Consider the following 25,221-nt stretch of genomic DNA (forward strand, 5'->3'; position numbering starts at 1 on the left):
AAAGTTTAATTGTCTTATTCATAAACATTCATCAACGGTTTATAGAACAAATTTTGTATGAAAATTTCATTTATAAACCTTTGATAAAAGTTTATGAATAAGACCTTAAAAAATTTACAGTTCTTTAGATGCCAACATTTGGTTTAGTTCTAAAATTTTCATTTATTTACCTCTTTACTAATAAGAGGTCGTCTCGTCTCTCTTGCATTTTTACAATACCCAACACTCACGCATTGTCAGTGAACAAGAAATAAAAAAAAATATATTATCACATACTTGGCAATTCAGCATACAACTACAACAATTAAATAAATGCAACAAGAAATAGAAGAAGAACCAACAATTGCAATAAAAAATGGGGAAAAATAGTGTGTTTTTTTTTTGGCTCCATGCCATAACAATCTAAACCATATACAAAGTCTACGTACTCTCACATACTTATTGCAAATGCATACCGACAGACAGACAAACTTACAAATGTGCGTCGAAGAAGTGCAGGAGAGAGTGCAAAACGTTTGCGAACTTCTATGCTTGTGTGCCGGAGAACAGTAATGTCAATGAGAGACATAAAGCAGCAAAAAATATTTTTTAAGAAAGATCAGTTTTTAGGATCTTTATCAAAATCACAAGTTTTACATAAAGTATTCCTGATGTAAGATTAAACATAGACTTAAGAGCAGAAAGGCTGGATCCGATAACTCAATTCAACGATTTTCTTAAAATGTCCTAAAATTTCTCTGATATTTTTCCCCGATCTAAAACGAAAGAACATTTAATAGAAACAACAACGGCCAACAAGTCAGCAGCCTTTGGCTTTATAATAAAATATCTCTACTATAATATTTGCAAGTTTTACTTGATGTTTGCAAAATGTTGAGAAGAAAAAAAATAGAAAAACGAAATGCAGAAAAAATTCTTTTCAAAAAAAATGTTTGTGTAGATTTGTACTCGTACATACTATTTTAAGTAGCTACGTATGTTGTTTCAAGTATTATGATTCTTACTCGTTTGTTGTTGTTGTTGTTTTTGCAATGCGCTACAAAAACACCAAAGAAAAATTTTATATACGATATAACTACACATCGTATGATCATTTTTTTTTCATTCTATATTCTTACAAACATACATACATACGTACGTATGTACGTAACTATAAGATAAATGTAAAATATGTATAAAATACTTACATACAATTAAATATCTATACACACAAACACAATTGCATATCTAGATGTTTCTATTAAGCCCAACAAACAAATTATATGAAAGAAAAAATGTATCTTAATCTTTAATTTCTCACGATAAGTAATGAAATTTTATGACTATTACAGAGCTTTTTCACATTTTTTTTCATATTTAAATATGTATTTTCTTATACCAAATGTTTGCTGGGTTTTCATTACATACTATATGAGTGTGTTGTATTTTACTCATAGCAGAAATAGCAAAGTTGCTCTATACAATTTTAGAAGAACTTGTCAAAACCACATTCCACTCTTGCTGTCGACGTAAACGATGTTGTTTCAGTAACAACAACAACTACTACTACAACAACATCAGCAATACTATAATAACAACAACAGCAACAATATCAGCAACATCGTTAAACGTAATTACGCGCGAGCTTATTTAAAAAAAAAATGTTGCTTGCTAGTTTCTTCGATCACTATTGTTGGATTCATTCGTTCGTATGGGTTGGTTTGTTGCCCATTTTTTTCTATGTTGGACTGACGACTGCCTGTTTGACTATACTTGCTAAATTGTTGATGTGATTATAATATTGAATTGACATAGATCAGTTTTTAAATGTGTTGATTCTTTGTAAAATTTTAAGATTTATTTTTGTAGTTGATAAAATTTTATATCTTTCATCAGTTCATACGTAAACCATTAAAGATTAAGGTTACAACATGTAAAAGGGATCTCTGGGGCTTTTAAAAAGGGTTCTTTGTTTTAGTCGGGTTTAGTAGAAGTATATATAAATAAGGCTCGATCACTTCAACCTGATGATGTCCCAGGAGGGTTAAAGATATCATTTTAAAAAATCTTAGATAAATCTTAGATTTGGCCTACATTAACAAATTGTTATTGACTTTTAGTTGTTCATGTTTTCATAAGTCACCCAACAAGTTCGTTTAACTAAAATCCTGGTAATTACATTAGAGAGAAGACCACTTAAATAGAACTAGTTACGTGACTGGTTACCTTAAATGGAGTTTTAACTTTCAAGCGGCAGCAAAGTCATTGAAAAGCGTTTGTGACTATTCGATAAACTAATTTAAATAAGTTTTTCTGGTTTAGGCTTTCTAATAAAATGCTTTTAAACTTTAAATTTAAAACAAAATTTTTAAAAATATTCCTTTACATTACTGTTAAAAACTGCAAAAATAAATCAATTAAATCATTATTATGATCATATCTATAAACACAAATATTTTAGAAAAAAAATCCCAAACAAAATATTTACTATTTAAACAGGTAAAAGTGTTAAAAATATTTTATTTTAAACTAAAAACTAACAAATTCTTTTTATTAATATATTTATAATATATTAAATATGTATATGTATAAATATTTGAAAAAAAATCTGTATGTATTTTTAAAAAACATTTTTAGTTATGAATTTAAACAAATATTTTCTTGTTGGTGTTTATATTTAAATTTATTCTTTCATTTATAATATTTTGTTTTTTTTTTCTTTTTACATAATATATTTTTAAAATATGTTAATTGGTTTTTTGCTGCCGCCGCTGTTTAGGAATGCGACATGTGGCATTTTAATTTCAATGAAGCATAAAAATTGTTTATATAAAAATATATTTCTTTTAAATATATTTTTTTTTTTAATTTTTTCATCTTTCTTTTAGTGGAGGATGATTGAAAGAATTTCTGTTGTGTGTGGTTTGTTTTTTTCATATTTTTTAATGAAACAAAGAAATTTTAAATGTTTTAAAAGAGGGAAGTAGAAGGGGGTCAAAAGATAACAAAAATTGAGGGAATGCTTTTGAAACAATTTTAAAAAAAATGGTTTTTAAAATATTTGAGATTTGCTATCTATTAATGAGTTTTGTTAGTAAATTGTTGAAATAATTCTTTATAAGCTTTATGTTTAAGTAACAGGTTTTAAAGCTCTACTTTTAAACCTTTATAGAACAATATGTTTAAAAAATCTGTCGTTTTAGCAAGCTTTTCATTAGCTTTACGTGTTTGCTACTTTTCTGGTTTGCCTTTTAACATTAACAATGTTTCTAAATTTGAAACAGTTCAATTAGAAAATTTTTCTCTAGAGCTTTTACCAAGCTTTCCTGCATTAATGGTATTATATGATTAAAACTGATTTTAAAGAAATAAACTAGTAATTGGTTATAGAACAATTTGTATAGGTTCTTAACTCTAAAGCTTTTAGAAGACTTTTTATTAAATAAGCTTTTAAATATTTCAAATATTGTCATAAAAGTTTTTTAATTAAGGTTTTTGGCTATAAAGCTTTTGTAACTATTCATTAGTTTCGGTATTGAGTAAGCTCTTAGTAAGCTTTCTATTAGTCCTAGTTTTTTAGCTTTTCATGAGCTTTAAAAAAGCTTTAAAAAAGCTTTTCAGTAGCAGCAGTGTTATGTGATTTAAATTTTTTTTTAATATTTAGTTAAAACCTATTGTTATATGCTTGCTACCCTTAAATTATGCCTTAAAGCTCTTGTAAGCTTTCTATTAGTCCTAGTTTTTTAGCTTTTCATGAGCTTTAAAAAAGCTTTAAAAAAGCTTTTCAGTAGCAGCAGTGTTATGTGATTTAAATTTTTTTTTAATATTTAGTTAAAACCTATTGTTATATGCTTGCTACCCTTAAATTATGCCTTAAAGCTCTTGTAAGCTTTTCACTAGTTTCGGTATTAAGCTTTTAATTAGTTTTTGTGCTAACTATTTAAACTATTTTAATTATAGTCCAGCTTTTATGTTGAACTTTTTAAGAAATCAACTATTTCTAGTTTTCTAGGTCTTAAATTCTGTTCTAAAGCTTCTTGAAAGCTTTTCATCTGTTTTAGTATTAAGCTTTTAATTAGCTATAGTGCTAATGTTATAAAATATTTTTATTATTTTCCTGCTTTTTTGAAGAACTTTTTAATAAATCAAACTTTTTCATAAACAAACCATAATTTCATTTAAAAGGATTTCAAGAATGCAGCTTCAATCAGTCACTTTTAATGAACAGTGTGGGGGTCTTAAGAGTGACAATAAACAACCTAAATTCCATATACTACCACATTATTAACAAAATATTATAAGAAAAATGAGAGGCTTATCGCATTTTTTTCATTTGGTCATAAATTTAAGAAGACAACAAAAAAAAAGGCCCACAACTTTTTTTTTCTTCTTCTTCTGTGTTTCTGTAAAAAACGTCAATTTTACGTATTAAACTTAATGTTTATGTTAAACTTTAAATATCTGTTGAAATTATCAAATGAAGTAGAAATAAACAACGACCACAATAACAAGAAAAAAAGTATTTCAAGTTAAGCCTTTGGCTTAAAGAATGTTAAAAACCCAGAAAATAATAAATACACATACATACAAACATATACACAATATAGAATTATAAGTATCCATAAATATGGCAAAAACAACAAAGACAAAAATATTATTGAAGAAAAAATAAAAACCAAACCAAAATTATGCTTAAAGCATAAATTTAAACATTTTTTTAAGGCCACATAACACCCAAAGCTATGAAATTAAAACAACAGCAACAACCACATACAATCCATAAAACTAAAGTAAATAAGCTCAGTCCAAAAATTTCAAAAAAAAGAGGCTTAATGTGCTACTGAAAAAAAAAAGAAACACACATACTGCCTTGCAACAATTTGGTTTGTTGGGACACCAATAAAAAAGAAAACATTGGTATGTGACGTAAATGTTTATTCATTCCTTATCTCAAGTTTTATTATATAAAATCCAAAGATGAAGCTGGTGGTGGCTGGAACAAAAAAAAAAAAAAAGAATACCAAACTGTTTGCTTAAAGGAAATTCTTGGGTATAGTGGGACAAAATTGCCAATAAAACATAATAAAGCCGTAATTCCTTTGTTCCCAGTAAAGTTTTAAAATTGAAACTTCGAATGTTCCGTTTTGGCCATTTTCATTTTATTACAAATCTCTAAACCTGAAATTTATTGAAAACTTCTTAATAAAGGGAAATTATCAAAAATTTCTTGTAAATCGAGAATCGAGAAATCCTCTATACGCCCACTGTACAAAAATGTCTTAACAAAAGGATTAAACATCATTTACAAACAGTAACAAGCAACAACAATAAAAACAAACTATATAATCTCAAAAATATGCTACAGGTTTTAAGGTATTTCTTTTTGCCCCTTCCTTTTTTTTGTTTCGTTAATTTTTGTCTTACAAACCAATTGTCCGACCTTTCGTCTGTTCTTCCACAAAACTCTTGCAGTCTTTAACTCCTGATGCCATGCATTTGCTATTGTTATGATCATACTGTATAATCAAAAATAAAGTGTACACGCAACATTATAAAAAAAAAAATACAAAAATGTTCATACTATATACTCAATATTATTTTGTTGTTGTTGAAACTGCTCGTATGCTGCAAAAACTAAAACGAATGAAAATTATTGCACATCTGCGTGTTGTATCTTAAAGTAATTTATCAAACCACAACACAAAAAATAATAAAACAAAACAATACAAAAAAATCGGAAAAATAAACGCACTAAATGCCAAATAGTCAGCCAAAAGGTCTTTTAGAGCAGCAGCGAGTGAACACAAAAAAATACACTGAATGATTGTGAGCTCACTAACAGAATGCAAAACAATGGGACGGACAGATGGAGTTGCATTTGCCAGCCTGCCAGCCATTCATCCATCCTCTACCACCAGCACTAAGTTATTCAAGGCAACACACAGAACTGTAACTGCTAGGCATGCTATAAATTCATGTTCATAATACAAGGATGTGGAGTTTTTTTCGATGTATTTTTATTTTTTGTACAAGTAATATGGAAAATTGCTACCTTTTGTTGTTAAACCATAACATAACAGCATATATCACGATCAACAACAACAAATTTAATGTTGTTGTTAAATATTTATTTGTAACTGATAAATAATTCACTCTCTTCAAATTCTTTGTAAGTTGCTCGGCTGTTATCAATTGTTTGATTTACACAGAAAATTTGAAATTGTGAAAATTTTTCGAAAATGTTTTATAAAAAGAAAATTTTTCGAACATTTGCTGTAAAAAGAGAATTTTGTAATTTTTTTCCATTAAATGAGAAATTTTTGATTTATTTTTTAATTAATTTTTGGAAAATTTTCTATTAAAAGTGAAATTTTGGAAAATGTTCTATTAAAATAGAAATGTTTTGAAAATTTCCTATAAAAAAATTCAAATTTTCAAAAATTTTTTATATAATGAGAAATTTTCAAAAATGTTCCTTAAATGAGAAAATTATAAAAACATTCAATAAAAAGAGAAGTTTTCTAAAATGATCTATTAAACGGATATTTTTTAAAACTCTGCATTAAAAGGAAATTTTTAAAAAATTTCCTATTAAAAAATAAATTTTTAAAAATATTCTACTAAAAGAGAAATTTAAGGGAAATTTTCTACAATTTTCCAATAAAAGGAAAATTTTTGAAAATTGAGCATTAAAAGAAAAATTGAAAAAATATTCAATTAAAGAGAAATTTAAAAAAAATCCTAGTAAAAAACAAATTTTAAAAAAGTTCCTACTAAATGATAAATTTTTGTATTAAAAGAGAAATTTTCGAAAATTTTCCACTTGCTCATTGAAATTTGGGAAAATTTTCTATAAGAAGGCAACTTTTCGAAAAATCTCTTATTAAAAGAGAAATTTTCAAAAATTTCCTAATAAAAGAGAAGTTTTCAAAAATTTTCTATTTAAAGAGAAATTTTCAAAAATTTGTCTATTAAAAGGGAAATTTTCAAAAATTTGCCTATTGAAAGAGAAATTTTCAAAAATTTGCCTTTAAAATTTTCAAAAAAATCGTATTAAAAGAGAAATTTTCAAAAAATTTCCTTTAAAAAAAAATTTCAAAAATTTCCTTTTTAAAGGGAAATCTTTAAAAATTTCCTATTAAAAGGAAATTTTCAAAAATATCCTATTAAAAGGAAATTTTCAAAAATTTCCTATTAAAAGGGAAATTTCAAAAATTTCCTTTTTAAAGGGAAATCTTTAAAAATTTCCTATAAAAGGAAATTTTCAAAAATTTCCTATTCAAAATTTTCCTTTTAAAAGGGAAATTTTTCAAAAATTTCCTATTAATAAAGGAATTTTTAAAAATTTTCCTATTAAAAAAAAAAATTTTAAAAATTTTCTTATTAAAAAAGGAATTTTCAAAAATTTCCTATTAAAAGAAAAATTTTCAATTAAAAGAGACATTTTCAAAGATTTCCTTTAAGAGAGAAATTTTCGAAAAAGTTTTATTAAGAGACAAATATTTCAGAACTTTACAAAAAAAGAGAGATAATTTTCTATAAAATTATACTTTTGTATTAAAATAGAAATGTTTCCAAATTATTAAATTTTCTATAAAAAAAGATAACTTAAAGATATATTGATAGTTCTCATACAAAAATTGAAAGAATAACTACCAGTTAAACGATAACTGGAGGTGGTGAAAAAGATGATTAAAAACAAGAAATTAATTTTCAAAAATTTTGTATTAAATGAGAACTTTTTACAAAATGTTTTTAAAAAAGAAAATTATTCAAAAATTTTATAAAAAACGGAAAACAATTGCTATCTATTCCAGTCCCAATAATTTTTTATGATTTTAGCTTAAAACTTGGACTAAGAAAAATTCTGCAAAAATTTCAGTTTCAAATCAATTTGTTTGTTTTGTAATTATTTATATGATCAAGTAACAAATAACAACAACATCATACCACAACATTGCATTACAACAAGCTGTGTATTATAAAAATTCCTTAGCGTACACAATATGTATGTAATTTGTTAAAAGTATCTGTATGTATGTGTGTGTATGTATGTGATTTGTATCTTCTGGCCATGATGAACGAATAACTAAAAAAAGACGAAAAAAAAACTTAATTTTCTACTCACGTTTATTAAACTTAAACAAAATAAAAACAAACAAGCAAAAAAACAAAACTACAAAAATTCCTTAACTGCAACAACAACATGCAACATTACAACTACATACTATGATCATGAAGTGCTGTTGTTGTTCTTGATTTTATTATTATTATTTTTTATTTTTATTTTGAAAGAATGACAGCTGAATTATTACAAATCGATATTTGAATTATATTTATATAGTATGTATGTATGGACTGCACCAACATACATACATATTGTTAAAAAATATTTGTGTTTTCTTTTTCTCTTCTCTATTATTATTGTTATTTTGTTTTCTTTTCAATCCAATTATTTTCCATAGAGAGGTTCGAAAGGCTTGTTCGGTTGATGCATTTGCAATTGAGTTTAATAAGCACCTTTTGTTGTAAATATGACAATGAAAAATTGAGTTGTATATTATGAAAATTCTATATGTTGAAAATATTTCTAAAAAGATTTTAAAGTTTTGGCAATTTAAAGAATTGTTACACCATTTCCTTGAATATATATGTAAATGCTAATATAAAATTTACAATATATTTCTTGTAATATTTATTTTCTCATTCCATGATAAGTGGTACGTTGGATATTTTTCTATGCACTTTTTATATAAATATATATTTTTTTCAGTTTAAACATTATTTTTTATGTTATACATACATACTACATTTCGTATCTTATAGTATGACTATTGTATAATTACGCGTTTATAAATTATAAGACCGGGATTATAAAAAAATTCACACACAATATATTATCATTATAAAAAGGAAATACATAACACGAATAAGAATGAAACTGAAACACCACTTGCATTGCATTGCATTACAATGTACTACATAGATATGTATGTATAGAAATACATATATTTACTACTTTATATACTAACAATATCGCAATACGATACCAAATAATTGTAATATTGTATTAACCCCTTAAAGATCAGATAAACTAAAGGGTTTGAAGAATTATCTTAATATCTTAATATCGTTTTCTTAAATTATTGACAAACTTTTCATAAAATATCTGTTTAGCCATAATTTTCGACAAATTTTCTTTCTTTTTATAGAAAATTATCGATATATTTATTTTAAATATCAATAACTTCTATTTTTGATGAAAATTTTCAATAAATATTCTATTTTGTAAAACATTTTCAATAACTTTTTTTAATATAAAACAATTTCAATCAAATTTCTTTTTTAAAAAATTTCCTTTGAAAGTAAAATTTTGATAATTTTTTTATGGCAAATTTTTAATAAATCTGCAAAAATTTTCTTGGTAGATAGTTTTCGACAAATTTTCTCTTTATATACAATTTTGCGATAACTTTTTTCTTTATATAAAAATTTGCGATAAATTTTCTTTTTATAGAAAATTTTCAAAAAATTTTCTCTTTATAGAAAATTTTTGATGATTTTTCTCTTTATAGAAAATTTTCGATGTATTTTCTCTTTATAGAAAATTTCCGATGAATTTTCTCTTTATAGAAAAATTTCGATGAATTTTCTCTTTATAGAAAAATTTCGATGAATTTTCTCTTTATAGAAAAATTTCGATGAGTTTTCTCTTTATAGAAAAATGTCGATGAATTTTCTCTTTATAGAAAAATTTCGATGAATTTTCTCTTTATAGAAAAATTTCGATTAATATTCTCTTTTCGATAAATTTTCTTTTTATAGAAAATTTTACATACATTTTCTTTTATAGAATATTCTCCATAAATTTTCTTTTTATAGAAAATTCTCCATAAATTTTCTTTTTATAGAAAATTCTCAATAAATTTTCTTTTTGTAGAAAATTCTCCATAAATTTTCTATTTATAGAAAATTTTCGATGAATTTTCTCTTTATAGAAAATTTTTGATGAATTTTCTCTTTATAGAAAATTTTTGATGAATTTTCTCTTTATAGAAAATTTTTGATGAATTTTCTCTTTATAGAAAATTTTCAATTAATATTCTCTTTAAAGAAAATTTTCGATAAATTTTCTTTTTATAGAAAATTTTACATAAATTTTCTCTTTATAGAAAATTTTTGATAAATTTTCTTTTTATAGAAAATTTTCCATAAATTTTCTTCTTTATATGGAAACTTTTCCATAAATTTTCTCTTTATAGAACATTTTTCATAAATTTTCTTTTATATAAAATCTTTCATAAATTTTCTTCTTATAGAAAATTTTCCATAAGTTTTCTTTTTATAGAAAATTTTCCATAAGTTTTCTTTTTATAGAAAATTTCTCTTTATAGAAAATTTTCCGTAAATTTTCTCTTTATAGAAAATTTTCGATGAATTTTCTCTTTATATAAATTTTCTTAAAGAAAAGATAAATTTTCTCTTTATAGAAAATTTTCGATGAATTTTCTCTTTATAGAAAATTTTCGATTAATATTCTCTTCAAAGAAAATTTTCGATAAATTTTATTTTTTTTACATAAATTTTCTCTTTATAGAAAATTTTTGATAAATTTTCTTTTTATAGAAAATTCTCCATAAATTTTCTCTTTATAGAAAATTTTCCATAAATTTTCTCTTTATAGAAAAATTTTCATAAATTTTCTTTTTATAGAAAATTTTTCATAAATTTTCTCTTTATAGAAAATTTTTCATAAATTTTCTTTTATATAAAATTTTCCATAAATTTTCTTCTTATAGAAAATTTTCCATAAATTTTCTCTTATAGAAAATTTTCCATAAGTTTTCTTTTTATAGAAAATTTCTCTTTATAGAAAATTTTCCATAAATTTTCTTAAAGAAAAGATAAATTTTCTCTTTAAAGAAAATTTTCCATTTTCCTCTTTATAGAAATTGTTTTATAAAGAAACTATTTGCACAAGTAATTCTTTACTTCCTTAATATTTTTCCAACAAATAGTTTTTGACCAAAAAGCGTAAAAAAACTCTCTAGTTTCCTAAATTGTATAAAATCACATTGTGGACATATTCATGTTAAGAGGAGTGTGTAAGCTTGATGTATGAGTATGTATTTATGTATGTATATATAGTTTATACATATATCACTTAATATAGACAAAACTATTCCTTTAATATATAATTTTTTTTTTCTCTTCATGGGATGGATGATGATAATATGTAGTTGTTTATATTTTTTTTCGTTTGTAAGTATAATAAAGTGGAAATACTTGTTGCAAACTGTTGCATTGCATGCTGCTGCTGCTATTGCTGTTATTGCAATAACATACCATTTATGTAGCCATAGCATTCCAATGTAGATATATGTTTGTATCTATGTATGAATAATCAACCATCTACATAGTATGTACTGGAAAAAAAATATTCAGCTTTTTTTTTTCTTGGCTTTGCTTTTTTTTTTGCTATACTATATACCACAGTAAAGTTTTGCGAGAAAATAAAAAAAAAAAAAACTAAGAAGGAATGCAGTTGTACTGCATTTCATTTTAACGCTTTAGTAAAATGTAAAATTGTATAGTTATATAGATAGTAAGTACAAGTACTTATATACATTTAGCAACGAAATTCATAGTTAATTGAAAATTTTGCAATATTGTAAACTAAAGTTTAACTTTAAAGCGAGTGAAAAAAAGCAAACGTAATAAGTATATTGGCCTGGGAATTTTTTTCTTAATATTATTTTTGTAGTTGTTGTAGTAGAAAATTTGTTTAGGTGTAAGAGTGTTTGGAAAAATCTTTTATATTTGAGAATTTTGTTTGAAATTTTTTGTTATTTAATTTGTGTTTGGTTCCAATTTCAACTTAATTCTTAACAACTTAACTAATTGTTGTAGTAGAGACTTCTCTGTCTCTGTATATAGTTAAACTTAAGATTTAGCAAACTATATAACAAAAATTTGGTTTAATCCTAAACGATTGAAGATTAAAATCTTTAAGATTTATTTCTTTGTATGATATAAACACCCTGTTTCTATTTTGTATCTGTTTTTAACTATTATATTGTACTTATAGTAGTTTTCTATTTGTTGTTGCTACAAATTGCACCTGTTGCTCTTGTTACCAGGTTTTTTTTTTTTCTAAGTATGCAAGTATCTGTGATCAGTTTTTTCTTTAAGCATATGTACATACACACACACATATATATACATACATGCAAGCATTTTAATACTAGTTTATATATATTATGATTCTACTACTACTGCTTATAAAATCGACCACTACTAAATACAATCAACTTAAAGTTGTATCTTGTATCTAGTAGTTAGTAATAGACATAGTATTAGTTGTTGTTGTTTTATATTTCTCTATTTGTTCTTGTTGTTGCCGTAGTGCAGTTAACGCTATTATTTTACATTGTACTCTACATATTTTATTGACTACCATTTCAGTATTTTTTCACATTGTAGTTATTTTTTTTTTCATACTATACATAGTTTCAGATACATACTTACATATGTATCCATGTATGTAAGTTTGTATCTAAAAGTGTTCTGCTATATTTATTCTATATTTTCTATAATATTCTTTAGATTTTTTTCTATGTTTTCTTTTGCTACTTTATGTTTTCTTATGTGTTATTATTGTTGTTTTCTTTAAGAAAATTTTGTATAAAAAATGTTTCAGGTTTCTGTATTATATTCTTGAGTTAATATTTATAGTATTTAGAGACAAGCTGCAGTCTAAGCTTATTATTGTTAAGAAAGTAAAGTAGAAAAAGTGATGATGTAGATTAGAAAAAAAAAGGTAACCTAATGTAGGTATAAAGACGCGCCCACACTTTTTTCATATACATATTTTCTCTAACAAAGAAATGCTAAGGGGCATGTGTTTTTCTCTATTCCTAAGCAGCAATAAGCCTTCTTATTGAACTGAATAGTAGGGAATTTGAAATTTTATATAATTCACCAGAGAAAAATTTACAGTAAAGGGCATAATGAAGGCAATCATATGCTATATCTATAGTGATTTTTTCTTAATGCATGAATTTGATTCCAAATTTAATTTATTTAGACAAATTTTGCAAAAATCTCTTTTTATAAAGTGAAAATGTTTGAAGTTTTATTCAGAGATTTTTAAAATTTAAAAAACTTTTTTTAACACCCTGTACTATTTCTTAATAAACGTAATACATACGATGTCTTAATTTAAAAGCAATTTTTCTTAGAATTAGTTTCTTAAACAAACAAATCTTTTTAATTTCTTAAAAAAAATCTCCAGATGTTGAAAAAAATGTTCTGCTGTTAGTTAAACACAAAAAAAAAAAAGAATTATATAAACATTCCCATAAAATTAGACATCATTAGAAATTCTTTTCTTTGTGTTTAAAGAAAATCTTAAGATTTTTTTTTCGTCTATAATTAAACAAAATTAAATCTAATGTTAGAATAACTAACACCATACCCACTCAATTACACTGGTACACAACTAATTTTCTCAATTAGTTTAAGAATTTTTCCCATTATTCTCAGTACATCATCAGGTTACATTTAATTTTTCCTCATAAGATTTTCTTTCCTCTTTAAGCTGGCGATAACTATCAAATAATTACTTCCTTCCGTTTTGTAGTTTCAAATATCACATCATTAAATGGAAATTTAGTACTAATGGTTAGTAGAGGAAAATCTTCAGTAATATTTACATTTAATAAGCGTTAAGGAAAGATTTTAGCAATGTGTGTAATAAAGCTGAAGTAAACTGAAGTTTAATGTCTTTATGAATAGTGGAAGTTAGTGTTTGCTAAATAGTAGCTTAGATTACAGATTTAAGCTTATTTCGTATGCTGAATAAATTATTTAGTTGTGTCTAACAAATTGGTTTAAAGCTATCATATCTTTATCATATACATATTTGCAGTTTAGCAAGAGAGAGGGAGAGAGAGAATTATATACATATGTATGTAACTGCAATAGAGAGTATTAGTTAATACATTGGTTTTCAAAATCTAATATTAAATTATTTAGTTGTGCTTACAAAATTTGTGTAAAAAAAAACCAATATTCATTATTAAATTAGATTGTTTAGAAGCTTTTGAAGTTGGACGGACATAATGTTCACTTTGTTATTCAGTAATCAATACCTCGAAACCACAAAAGTATATTTTGGGTCCATATTAGATTCTAAGACGAACAATTTAGTTGTGTCTAATAAATTGGTTTGAAGCTATTAATCTTTATCATATACATACATATCTACAGTTTAGCAAGTGAGAGAGAGAGAATTATATACATATGTATGTAACTGCAATAGAGAGCATTACGAGGGACTATATTCAATAGTCGCTATCTGTCATTTTTATGAAAATGAGATTTTGATGGCAAAATATTCAGCAAACTATCGCGCATCAGTGATATAAATTTCAAAGAAAAAAAAAATATTTTTTGGCAATTTTATAGCATTTTTTAAATTTCTCTATCTTAAAAAAAGAAAAATTCTGAATGCAAAACTCTCTATCTTATCCAAAAATTGCTTCAAACTCGATCCCTTTGGATAATTTTCTGTTGCAAAACAAGTCTTCTTTATAATTTGGACATGCTGAACACAAATCCGTCAAAATATTTAAAATCGGTCTAATAGTTTTTGAGATATCGCTCATTATGATACTAATTAAATCAATTTTATTGTCGTGTTTAACCATATAACATTGATTTTGGACCAAAACATTATAATCTGTTGCTTTTTCAACAATTTGGTTTCTTTTCCTCCATTAAATTGTATAAAATATAATATTTATTGATTTTAATTCAAATAAAAATTTTATGTTTCCATGAAAAACTCTCTATCTGTTGGTTGCATGAACATTTTCGTAGAAAAATAAGCTCTATCTGATATAAATTTGTGAATAATTTTGTAAATAATGCAAAAATTGAAATTCTTTTTATATAATGGTTTAGAATATGGTCGTAAAAATATATTGTAAAAGAAAAAATTAAAAAATCTTCACGAACTAGCGAAATAAACAGTTTTTTTGCTCTCCTGAAAACTTGTATTATTTTAGATAGAGACTATTGAATATAGTCCCTCGATTAGTTGATATATTTGTTTTCAAAATCTAATATTAAATTATTTAGTTGTGCTTTATTATTCAGTCGTCAACACCTCCATTTACAAAAAAGTAATTTTGGGTCCTTATTAGATTCTTAGACGGACATACCTAATGTCCTTCCGACTGTCGGTTGAAAACTTAATTGAGTTCGTTGGTGCAGGTTGTTTGGCATTGAAATTGTACAGTATCGGTTAACGATTTACCCTATGCAAGCGCCCCCAAGAATACCGTTTAAACATTTATAAACAAGTGTTATACTCTTAACCTAAAATTATGAGGATCGGTCCATAATTGACCCTATCTCTTATAAATATAAGACCTCTATCAGTAATCAATTCTATCGATCATTGCTGGCTTACAAATACCGCTATAGTGAAGCAATACGAAATAAACTAATTTTATAGAAAACAAAGGGATCGGTTTACAATTGCCCTATTTCCCATAATCAATAAATCGTTCTAACTGTTTTCATTTTGAAAATGGATCATTCTATATAAATCGTCAAAACTTGGGCTATAAGCAATTCATGTCCTCAATAAAGGTCCTATTCGATGGTGTATCGGCATAACCGAAAATAGCACTTCACTTGTTTATTTTTTTTTTTTTAATTTCCATACTCAGTACCCTGTATGCTGTATAAATTTATACACATCTACATATGTGTGTATGTGCTTATTACATACACATACTCGGTATAATTTTATACGAAAACACATTTTGAATTTTTTCGCTAAATATTTTTCATAATTTTCACATTTACAAAGAAGCAACGAAAAACGTAACGCATACCAGCACGAGGCTAATGCTGACGTTAATTTTAAAAAATTTTCATTTTTTGTAGTAGTTGTTGTTGTTATTGCTCTCGAAATGAAATAAAATTCAAAATTGTGGGTATTTATTTATTTATTTATTAAATTTTTTTTGTTTGTATCTCAGAAATGTGTTTTTTGTAAAGGCTCATTTAATTTCACTTATTTAGCTTATGAATGCCAAATTTTTTTTTTATTAATAAATTTAATGTAAATTTTTTGTCGTTGTCTTCTTCATACGTATTTTTTTTTGCAATTTATTAATAAAAAAGCCGGCTTTCAAGTTTTAATATAGCATGTGAATTCAAATAAATTCACCTTAATTTAATTAAAATTTATGACGTTTCTTTCTTCTTTTTCTTCTCGTCAACTACAGTTAAATTAAATAATGTGCAGTTAAATTGAAAATTATAACGTATATTTAAACATTGCTGTCATAATAGTTGTATAAATGTTTATTTTATTAAATAAAGCGTGTAAGAAAAAAAAATAACAAATATTCAAAATTCCTTAAGTTGAATTATTTATTAAAGAAATATTCAATTTTATAGTTTTTACTGTAGCTCCTCTATGCGGAAACTTGTTTTGTAGCATTTTTTTTTCTGGCTGCTGCTGCTACTTTTCCAATTTGATTTTATTAAATACATATCTTGTATATTTCTTTTTTTAGACAAAATGCGCCACAAAAACAAGTTGTTTTGTTAACATAATTTGTTTTCTTTTTTTTTTTGATAATAACTTTTTTAAAACTATAAATGATCACCTAATAAACATTGTGCGTTATAAAATTTGAAAATTAGAATAATGTGAGTTAATTTAAAAAATTGGTAAAATTTTGGAAAGGCTATTAACTAAAACGTGTATTGAGGAATCAAAATATTTTGGTTAAACTTTAAATGAAATTTCAAAACTATATTTTGAGATAAAAGCATAAATGAAAGCTTTAAACTTTAGGAAATCAACGTTCACAAATATATACAAATATGATTGCAGCAAACATTTAAATGATTACTGCAACATAATTTAATTACAACAACCATTTGTAAGTTTGCAGTAAACAAGTTTTATATGGTTTTTTATTGCTAATATTATTTCTTTTTGTTTACTTTCAGTTACAATTTTCAAACAATATTATGTAAGTAAATTTTCCTTAAATTTTATAATATGTAAACATTTCTTTCTCCATCTAAATAAAATTTATATAAAGTTATCGATCACTTTAGATTTTATCAAAATTTTTAAAAATATTATTTTATTTGAAAAAAAAATCCCTTCATTTTTCTTAAAAGCACATGGCAAAATGTGAAAAAATTGTAAAATAATTGTAATTTGTTTACTTTCAAAATTTTGTTTTTTTTTTTTAACTTACAATAATACTTCACACATACTTTTACAGCTATACCGAGCAGCAACTATAATTTGTTGTTTCAGTTTTGTTTTTTGCGCACTCATACTTGTACTCTCTTGTAATTGTAAATTTTGTGAGTTTATTTTTGATTACCAAAGCATTTCAATGGGTTAGAAAGACAATTTTAGAGGCCTTCTAAAAGGCCCAGTTTTACTTTCAAGTTACAACGAACCCAAAAATTGGTTGTCAAGTAGTAGCTGTGAAATCAAAATCCACTTAAGGTTCTAGCAATGTGCCACAAATCATTATATCATCATTCTCATCACTTGTAATAGTATAATACTAGTCTAATTTGCATGATCCATCACGAAAACGATAAATTTTTTAGCTGTATTTTTCCAGGGAATCTTCGTTCTATTCCCCACCGTTATTTTTCTCCTTTGAACTGATTTTCGAAATCTGTGGAAATCTAGAGACGATTTTAATTCAAGTTGGTGATCACCAATCTTTGTACTCTTCTTAAAATTGCCCGAGTCACGTCAGAATGTTCTTAAAAAGTCTATCGAATCAAATTATCTATTAACTCCAACTAAATTTAATATCTATATTGTCTGAGGTTTTCTAGGGAATATTTGTACCATTGTTATCTTTCTCCTATAAACTGATCTTCGAAATCTGTGGAGATCGGGAGGCGATCTTACAATAGCCCGAGTCTCGCCAAAGTGTTCTTGAAATATTGTCTATCGAATGAAATCAATATTGTATTTAAAATAACTTTAAATCTTTTTAAGTTTCAACAATATATAACCTCGATTCTTTGAGATGAGTCTTTTAAATCTAAAGTTTTTATATCTTTGTTAGGAAATATGCTAAGCATACAAATCTAATGTATGTCATATGATCTTCTTTTAGTAGCAAAATCAGAGAGATAACAGATTTATACCCTACACCACTTTAGTAGGGAAGATATATTGGGTTTGTGCTGATGTATGATGAAGCATAGAAATACCAATCGGCTCAGAATCACTTTCTGAATCGATTTAGAAATGTCCTTTCGTCTGACCGTCCATGTAAACCTTGTAATCAAACTACAGGTCGCCATTTGCAAGATAATTTAATGAAATTTGGCACAAATGTTTCTTTGACTTAAAGACGAAGCCTATTGCAAATGGTTAAAATCGGTTCATTATTTCTCCTAGCCCCCATATGAAATTGGAAAACTTTGTAGGTTTTTAGTTTAAATTTCCATATAATGAAAAACAAAGGCCTAGAGAATAGAGGCCCTACCATAGTTTAACGTTGCTGGGATATACAGATTTTTTTGTAAATATGTGAGTTTAAGTTTTTTTGCAAGTTTTAGTTTTTCATTATTTTTTTTTTTTGTTTAATTTTAGCTCTATTTTTTAGTCTTAATCATCACATTGGAATGTTTTCGCTTTAAAGTTGTTTTATTTTATTTATTTTTGTTTGTTTATTTTTTATTTCCATTTTCAGTTTATTTTTTTTTATAAATTTTTGTTGTTGTTGCCAGCTTGTTGTAGTATCTCTGTAGTTGTCAGATACTACTTCGTCGATTGGTGTGCTTGCGAGTATTTGCTAAAATATTTATTTATTTATTTATTTTTTTTTTGTTTGTTATTGCTTAGTACTGCTCAATTATATGATTTTTGTATGACAGTATTTGTGAGAGCTTGAAGCGAAAAAATTCCGCAATGTATATAGTATTTTTTTTTTGCAATTTTAACTGTCAGCCTATTTTGGCTGTAAGATTTGGACATGTTGCAGAAAACAAAAAAAAAAAAAAAAAAAATTTGAAAATAAAATCGAAATTTTTTTTAATTAAAATTTATTTTCATGATAAATTGTATAACACAAAAATAATTGTGTATATAAATGATGGGAAATATTTTAAAGATGACTTAAATACGAGTTTTTGAGAGTATGTTTTTATTGGTGTGTATTTTTGTAGCAAATTGTTAATAAAATATTTGTGTTTAATGCAGTTTCTTAATTAAATTGTTTATTGAAATTATCTAAATAATTTTTTAGGGGTTTATATGTCTTAATCGTCTAAATATTAACGGACGTTTAAACCTAAGTTTAAATACAACTTTGAGTTCAAGTCATAAGTTTAAAACTAAAGTTTAAACTGCACTTTAATTTAAAACTTGTTATAAAAACTAAAAAAAAATAAAATATTTAAACTATTTTTAAAAAAACTTGATATTTGTTTAAATTAGCTTTTTATAAGATTTTTAAAAAATTTCCTAAAATAGTGAATTCTTTTTTGGGAATTTAATTACAAAGTTTTTAAATAAATATTTAGAAAACTTTTGAATGATGACTTAAATTTCCAAAATTTTTTCTTCACATTTCCAAAAGTAGGCTCATAATAGGTACTTACTGGTCTCTGGGATCCAGCCATGTTGTCTTTTTCGTATTATGATCTATATAATAGATTTTACCATCGAAATCTTTGGCAATATCCCAGCCCTCGGGCAGTGGAAATTCACCATGATGTAAATGTTGCGATTGATGTTGACTCTGTTGCTGATAGTTGTGCTGGTGATAATGTTGCGGAGGCTGTTGATAGGGATGTGGCGAAATGTGTTGTATTGAGGAGGAAGAGGTGGATAGCAGGGTGGTAGTGGAGGCAGAGGGATTTGTAACGGCGGCTACATTTGTTAAAGAACTCTGATGATGCAGCTGGTTATTGTGATGTTGTTGCTGCTGCTGGTGTTGTTGGTATTGTTGCTGTTGCTGCTGATAATGTTGCTGGTAGTGATTTTGATTTTGTGGCTGATGTTGCTGGTGTGGTAATTGTTGTTGTTGCTGTAATTTTGGCATAATTTCAAATTGAAATAATTGCACGTGTGGATAATGAATTTTTGGGTTTATTGCTTCAACAACAAAACAAGTATTGCTGTTGTTGTTATTATTATTATTGTTGTTGTTGTTCTTGCTAATGTTAATAATAGCAATAATCCATAAGCATATGATAAATGAAATCATAAACCTTTTGTTTGTGTTTTTTTTTTTTTTTATTTTTATGGAGGAGTTCAAAAACTACAAAAAAATGTGGCTAATGATAACGTTAATGACGATATTTGGCGTTTTTTGTTTCTTTCTTTTTGCTTCGGCTCCCTTCTTCAGCTTTTAACCAAATATCCAATGATTGCTTGTGTTGTTGTTTTGGTTTTCAAAAAACGTGTTTAAAATTGTCAAAAAATCTTTCGTTTTTGTTGTTGGTGTTGCCGTTTTTTTTTTATTTATATTTACAACCACATTTTTGTCCACTTGTTGGTTATTTTGTTTTGTTTTTTAGTTGTTGTTATTGTTATTATTTTGGTGTTGGCAATTTTTTGTTTTCTTGTTGTTGTTTCAGACCGTTCAAAACGTTATTTGAATTTTGAAATATTTTTTTTTTTGTTATCTGCCGTTTATTTTTTTCTTGGCCATTTACATGTGTGTATGTGTTTGTATTGAGGTTATTTTTGTAAAATTTTTTAATATTTTTTTTTAGTTGTTTGTTTGGTTTGTAGTTGTTGTTATATTAATTTCTCCATTTAAAGATTAATGGGTTTAAAAACATCATAATCTTACTTAATTTTTTGAAATTTAAATATTTTTTTACCAATTTTTTTTTCACTTTGAAATTTTCTCACATTCTTTTTATTCAACACTTGGTTTGGTTTAACTATTATTTTATTTTCTTATAAACATTTCTATTTTCTTGTATTAAGCTTGTGGGTAGTAAGATTCTTTTAATTATATCTTTCAGATTCATTCTTTCATTTTGTATCTATTTTTTCTTTTCGTACACTTGGAGAAATACCCCAGCAATCACTTGTTACACAAATTAATTTGGAAATATATTTCTTAAGAATTAATTCATGTTTTGTTTTCTTTCAATTGGTTTTTTATTATTTCGTTAATTTTTTTTAAACACTTTGATAATCTCTCCATATATACAACACTATTTAGGCCGATTACGTAGAGTGTATCTCAACATTTACTTTAACGAAAAAATTTTTATAGAAAATATACATATATGAAGAAAAAAAAAACGGGCGACGACTTGTATGTTGTGTGCTCTTAATCAATGTGAGGAGATATTTTGTATAATAAAATTTCTATCTGCCTCTCTTTCTGGCACATGTCGTGTTAACACAATTAAAACGGCGGCGTTCAACGCTCGCTATCTCTTTTGCTGCATTCCATTCCATAAAAAATGTTAAATTTTTTTTAAATTATTTCCACAAAGAGCTTGTTTGAAAGATTTTTTTCATATGCTTGTATGTATAAATTTAACGTAAAAATGTGTATGCCATATACAATTTTTGCTTTTAAAATATTTTTTATTTTATTTTTTTCACAATTTTTTGCTTCTTCTCTTGTTTTTTGCAGTTAAAAACACTTTACAATTGCTACTTTTTAGTTATTTTAATAATTTTAAAACCTTATTTGTATAATATATCCAATTTTGTATTTAAAAAAATGAAAACAATTTTATTTAGATATTATTTATTTTGCTGAATTTTACACGTTTTGTTGTTGCTTTTTACATTAATCCGTCGTTCATTACGTTTAGTCGTGTAGCCGTTTACTAAATGAACTGTTGAGTTTAGCGAGCAAACCCACAAAATGTTTCTGTTCAATTAACAAACTGTGAAAAAATGTATCTAAAGATCTTGCTTTTTCCATACTCTCTCATTTGCGACGCTCTTTAACCCTGTTATTTGGTTCTCATTTCAACATATTTTACTCTCTCACTACAAGGGACATGTTTTTTTGTATCTCTCTCTCACTCACTTAAAATAGTCATTGTTATTGAAAGTTGGTACAATATAAAATAATAGTACTTGTTTTGGTACCTTTAGTAGTGATATCTGAATGGTACCAAAATGCCATTAATAATAGAATAAAAATCAAATAAGACTCAGAGATAAATGCTTCCACTCGGGTTGGGCTAGCTTTAGCTAAGCATATTTATAGCTGAATATGTATGCCATGATAATTTGAAAAGCTGGCGAGTAACTTCTGGAAAATTTATTGGTGCATTCCGAAATTCTTAAAATGTATTTTAACATTTTTAAAATAATTAGACCTCCACAAACCATCAACCGTCTCACGCCATAAAATTGGGTCTCACTTTTAACGTCTATTGTAGAAGTTGTCATAATATATAGGGAGAAGAGGCAATATCTCATTTACTCTGCGACGTCCTTTTAGTTCTTCATTCCTTTAAGGTATCTGGAATAAACCGAAATCATAAACTTCATTAAGGAATCTGGTTGATTTCAACATGGAAACAGTATTTGGGAGATAGCAATAATCCGCTCTGCGTCTCCCTGAATATCACAACTAAACCTATTACTGCAGATCGTAAATGCAATTAAAAGTATTTCTACGACCAGGAGCAGGATTCATTTCCACCTGAATCGACAACTAAAGTGAAGTACTGCGATCTGATTTCTACAAATTATTCAACGCAGCACAGTGGTATAGGAAAAAAAAAAGAGGGAAATAATTCGGTAACTTCTAAACGGTTAATCCGATTTTAATGAAATTTGGTATGCACAAAGAGGAGGTGTTGTCGAGTTTAGGTTTTGAATTTGGACCTTATAGGCCAACCAGGGGCCCGGCGGGGGGTCCTCAAATTAGGACACCTCGGCTATGTTAAATTTTTAAAACGATCCTATTTCTTCATTTGAGTTCCGATTTAAAAAAAATTTCGTATATAGAATCTCCTCATCGAGCACTATAAAAAATGTCGTCGTAGCAGTAAATTATCTCTTATAGTTTAGGAGATATTCGCATTTGAATATTAAAATTTTAAAATTTTTACCGTCCTTACTTTAGTTTTTTTGATAATATCAGGTCCAAATATTTCCGATTTTCGCCATTTTTTTTTATTTGCTTAACAACAAGTTTATATACCAAGCAGTGAAAGAATTATGTAAAAATCATGACTGAGTCCAAAGTTATAGGCATTTAAATTTAAAAAATTAAAAAAAGGCGATTTTTTGTCATTTTTTTGGGAAAAAAGTATCTTTTTCTTTTTAAGTTATCTAAAAAGTTTCTAAGAAGATGTATATAGAATTTATACTTTTTGGAAAGCTGACTTTACATAAAATACGATAAATGAAACAAAACCTAAAAATTTTTGATACCGAGGGGACCAGGTCCATCCAAAAAAACCCTATTTTTTATGGAAAATTAAATTTTGAGCAAAAATTCTCAAATCGCATAGTCGATATCAAATTATAGTGACCTGTTTTATATGACCCAATAAGTTCTTAATCATTTTGTAACGGGTTTCGATAACCCCGCCCCTGGTATGGATATAATAGGCAAAAAACCAAAAAATCCCATTTTTGGGATTTTTTAAAACTTTTTTGGGAATTCCGGGATTTCTAATAAGAAAATTCGAAATTTTTATTTAATTTTGGATTTTGAGTAAAAAAATCTACCTAACTGTAAAATTTCATCAAAAAATATTCATAAATAAAATTTTTATTGCAATTTGAAAAATTTGTATCTTCGCAAAAACTGAATAAAAAACATTTTTTAATTTTTTTTAAAAAAAGTATTCCGCGAATTTTTTAATTTTCAAAAATTATATACAGTTTTGAAAAATAGACAAAATTACCTTTCCATTGATATATAACATGCCTACCTAATGTTTTTTAAGTGACAAATTAATTAGGGAAAACTCAACATCTTTTAGAAAATTTACCTAGCACTATTATTTTCATCCATATATGTAACAAATTTAAGAGTTAACCTTATGGATGAAAATAATAGTGCTAGGCAAATTTTCTAAAAAAAACTGTATATAATTTTTGAAAATTAAAAAATTCGCGGAATACTTTTTTTAAAAAAAATTAAAAAATGTTTTTTATTCAGTTTTTGCGAAGATACAAATTTTTCAAATTGCAATAAAAATTTTATTTATGAATATTTTTTGATGAAATTTTACAGTTAGGTAGATTTTTTTACTCAAAATCCAAAATTAAATAAAAATTTCGAATTTTCTTATTAGAAATCCCGGAATTCCCAAAAAAGTTTTAAAAAATCCCAAAAATGGGATTTTTTGGTTTTTTGCCTATTATATCCATACCAGGGGCGGGGTTATCGAAACCCGTTACAAAATGATTAAGAACTTATTGGGTCATATAAAACAGGTCACTATAATTTGATATCGACTATGCGATTTGAGAATTTTTGCTCAAAATTTAATTTTCCATAAAAAATAGGGTTTTTTTGGATGGACCTGGTCCCCTCGGTATCAAAAATTTTTAGGTTTTGTTTCATTTATCGTATTTTATGTAAAGTCAGCTTTCCAAAAAGTATAAATTCTATATACATCTTCTTAGAAACTTTTTAGATAACTTAAAAAGAAAAAGATACTTTTTTCCCAAAAAAATGACAAAAAATCGCCTTTTTTTAATTTTTTAAATTTAAATGCCTATAACTTTGGACTCAGTCATGATTTTTACATAATTCTTTCACTGCTTGGTATATAAACTTGTTGTTAAGCAAATAAAAAAAAATGGCGAAAATCGGAAATATTTGGACCTGCTATTATCAAAAAAACTAAAGTAAGGACGGTAAAAATTTTAAAATTTTAATATTCAAATGCGAATATCTCCTAAACTATAAGAGATAATTTACTGCTACGACGACATTTTTTATAGTGCTCGATGAGGAGATTCTATATACGAAATTTTTTTTAAATCGGAACTCAAATGAAGAAATAGGATCGTTTTAAAAATTTAACAAGTTACCGAATTATTTCCCTCTTTTTTTTTTTCCTATACCACTGTGCGCAGCTGTTAACATTTTGGGTCAAACATGATCGTTAGCGACAAGAGTCGTATTCATTTGAATCGAGCACTGATAATCCATTCCCAATTCAAGCGATACGAGTCTTTGAATAAAAATTTGATCATAAGAAACTCTC

The 25,221-nt window shown here is 25.8% G+C and overlaps 1 protein-coding gene across 1 annotated transcript in view; it reads right to left on the reverse strand.

The window, feature by feature from the left end:
* Positions 1-21,918, reverse strand: part of LOC119601005 (protein kibra) — a 39,740-nt gene extending 17,822 nt beyond the window's left edge. The window contains exon 1 of the mRNA XM_037951623.1: positions 19,660-21,918. Within this exon, the coding sequence (XP_037807551.1) occupies positions 19,660-20,267 (608 nt within the window). The 5' untranslated portion in view covers positions 20,268-21,918. The remainder of the gene's footprint in view (positions 1-19,659) is intronic.
* Between the last annotated feature and the right edge of the window lie 3,303 nt (positions 21,919-25,221).

The sequence above is a fragment of the Lucilia sericata genome, unplaced genomic scaffold, assembly GCF_015586225.1.
Source record: "Lucilia sericata isolate MDLA Ls3-8-SP2 unplaced genomic scaffold, ASM1558622v1 Contig000134F_arrow, whole genome shotgun sequence".
NCBI lineage: Eukaryota > Metazoa > Arthropoda > Insecta > Diptera > Calliphoridae > Lucilia > Lucilia sericata.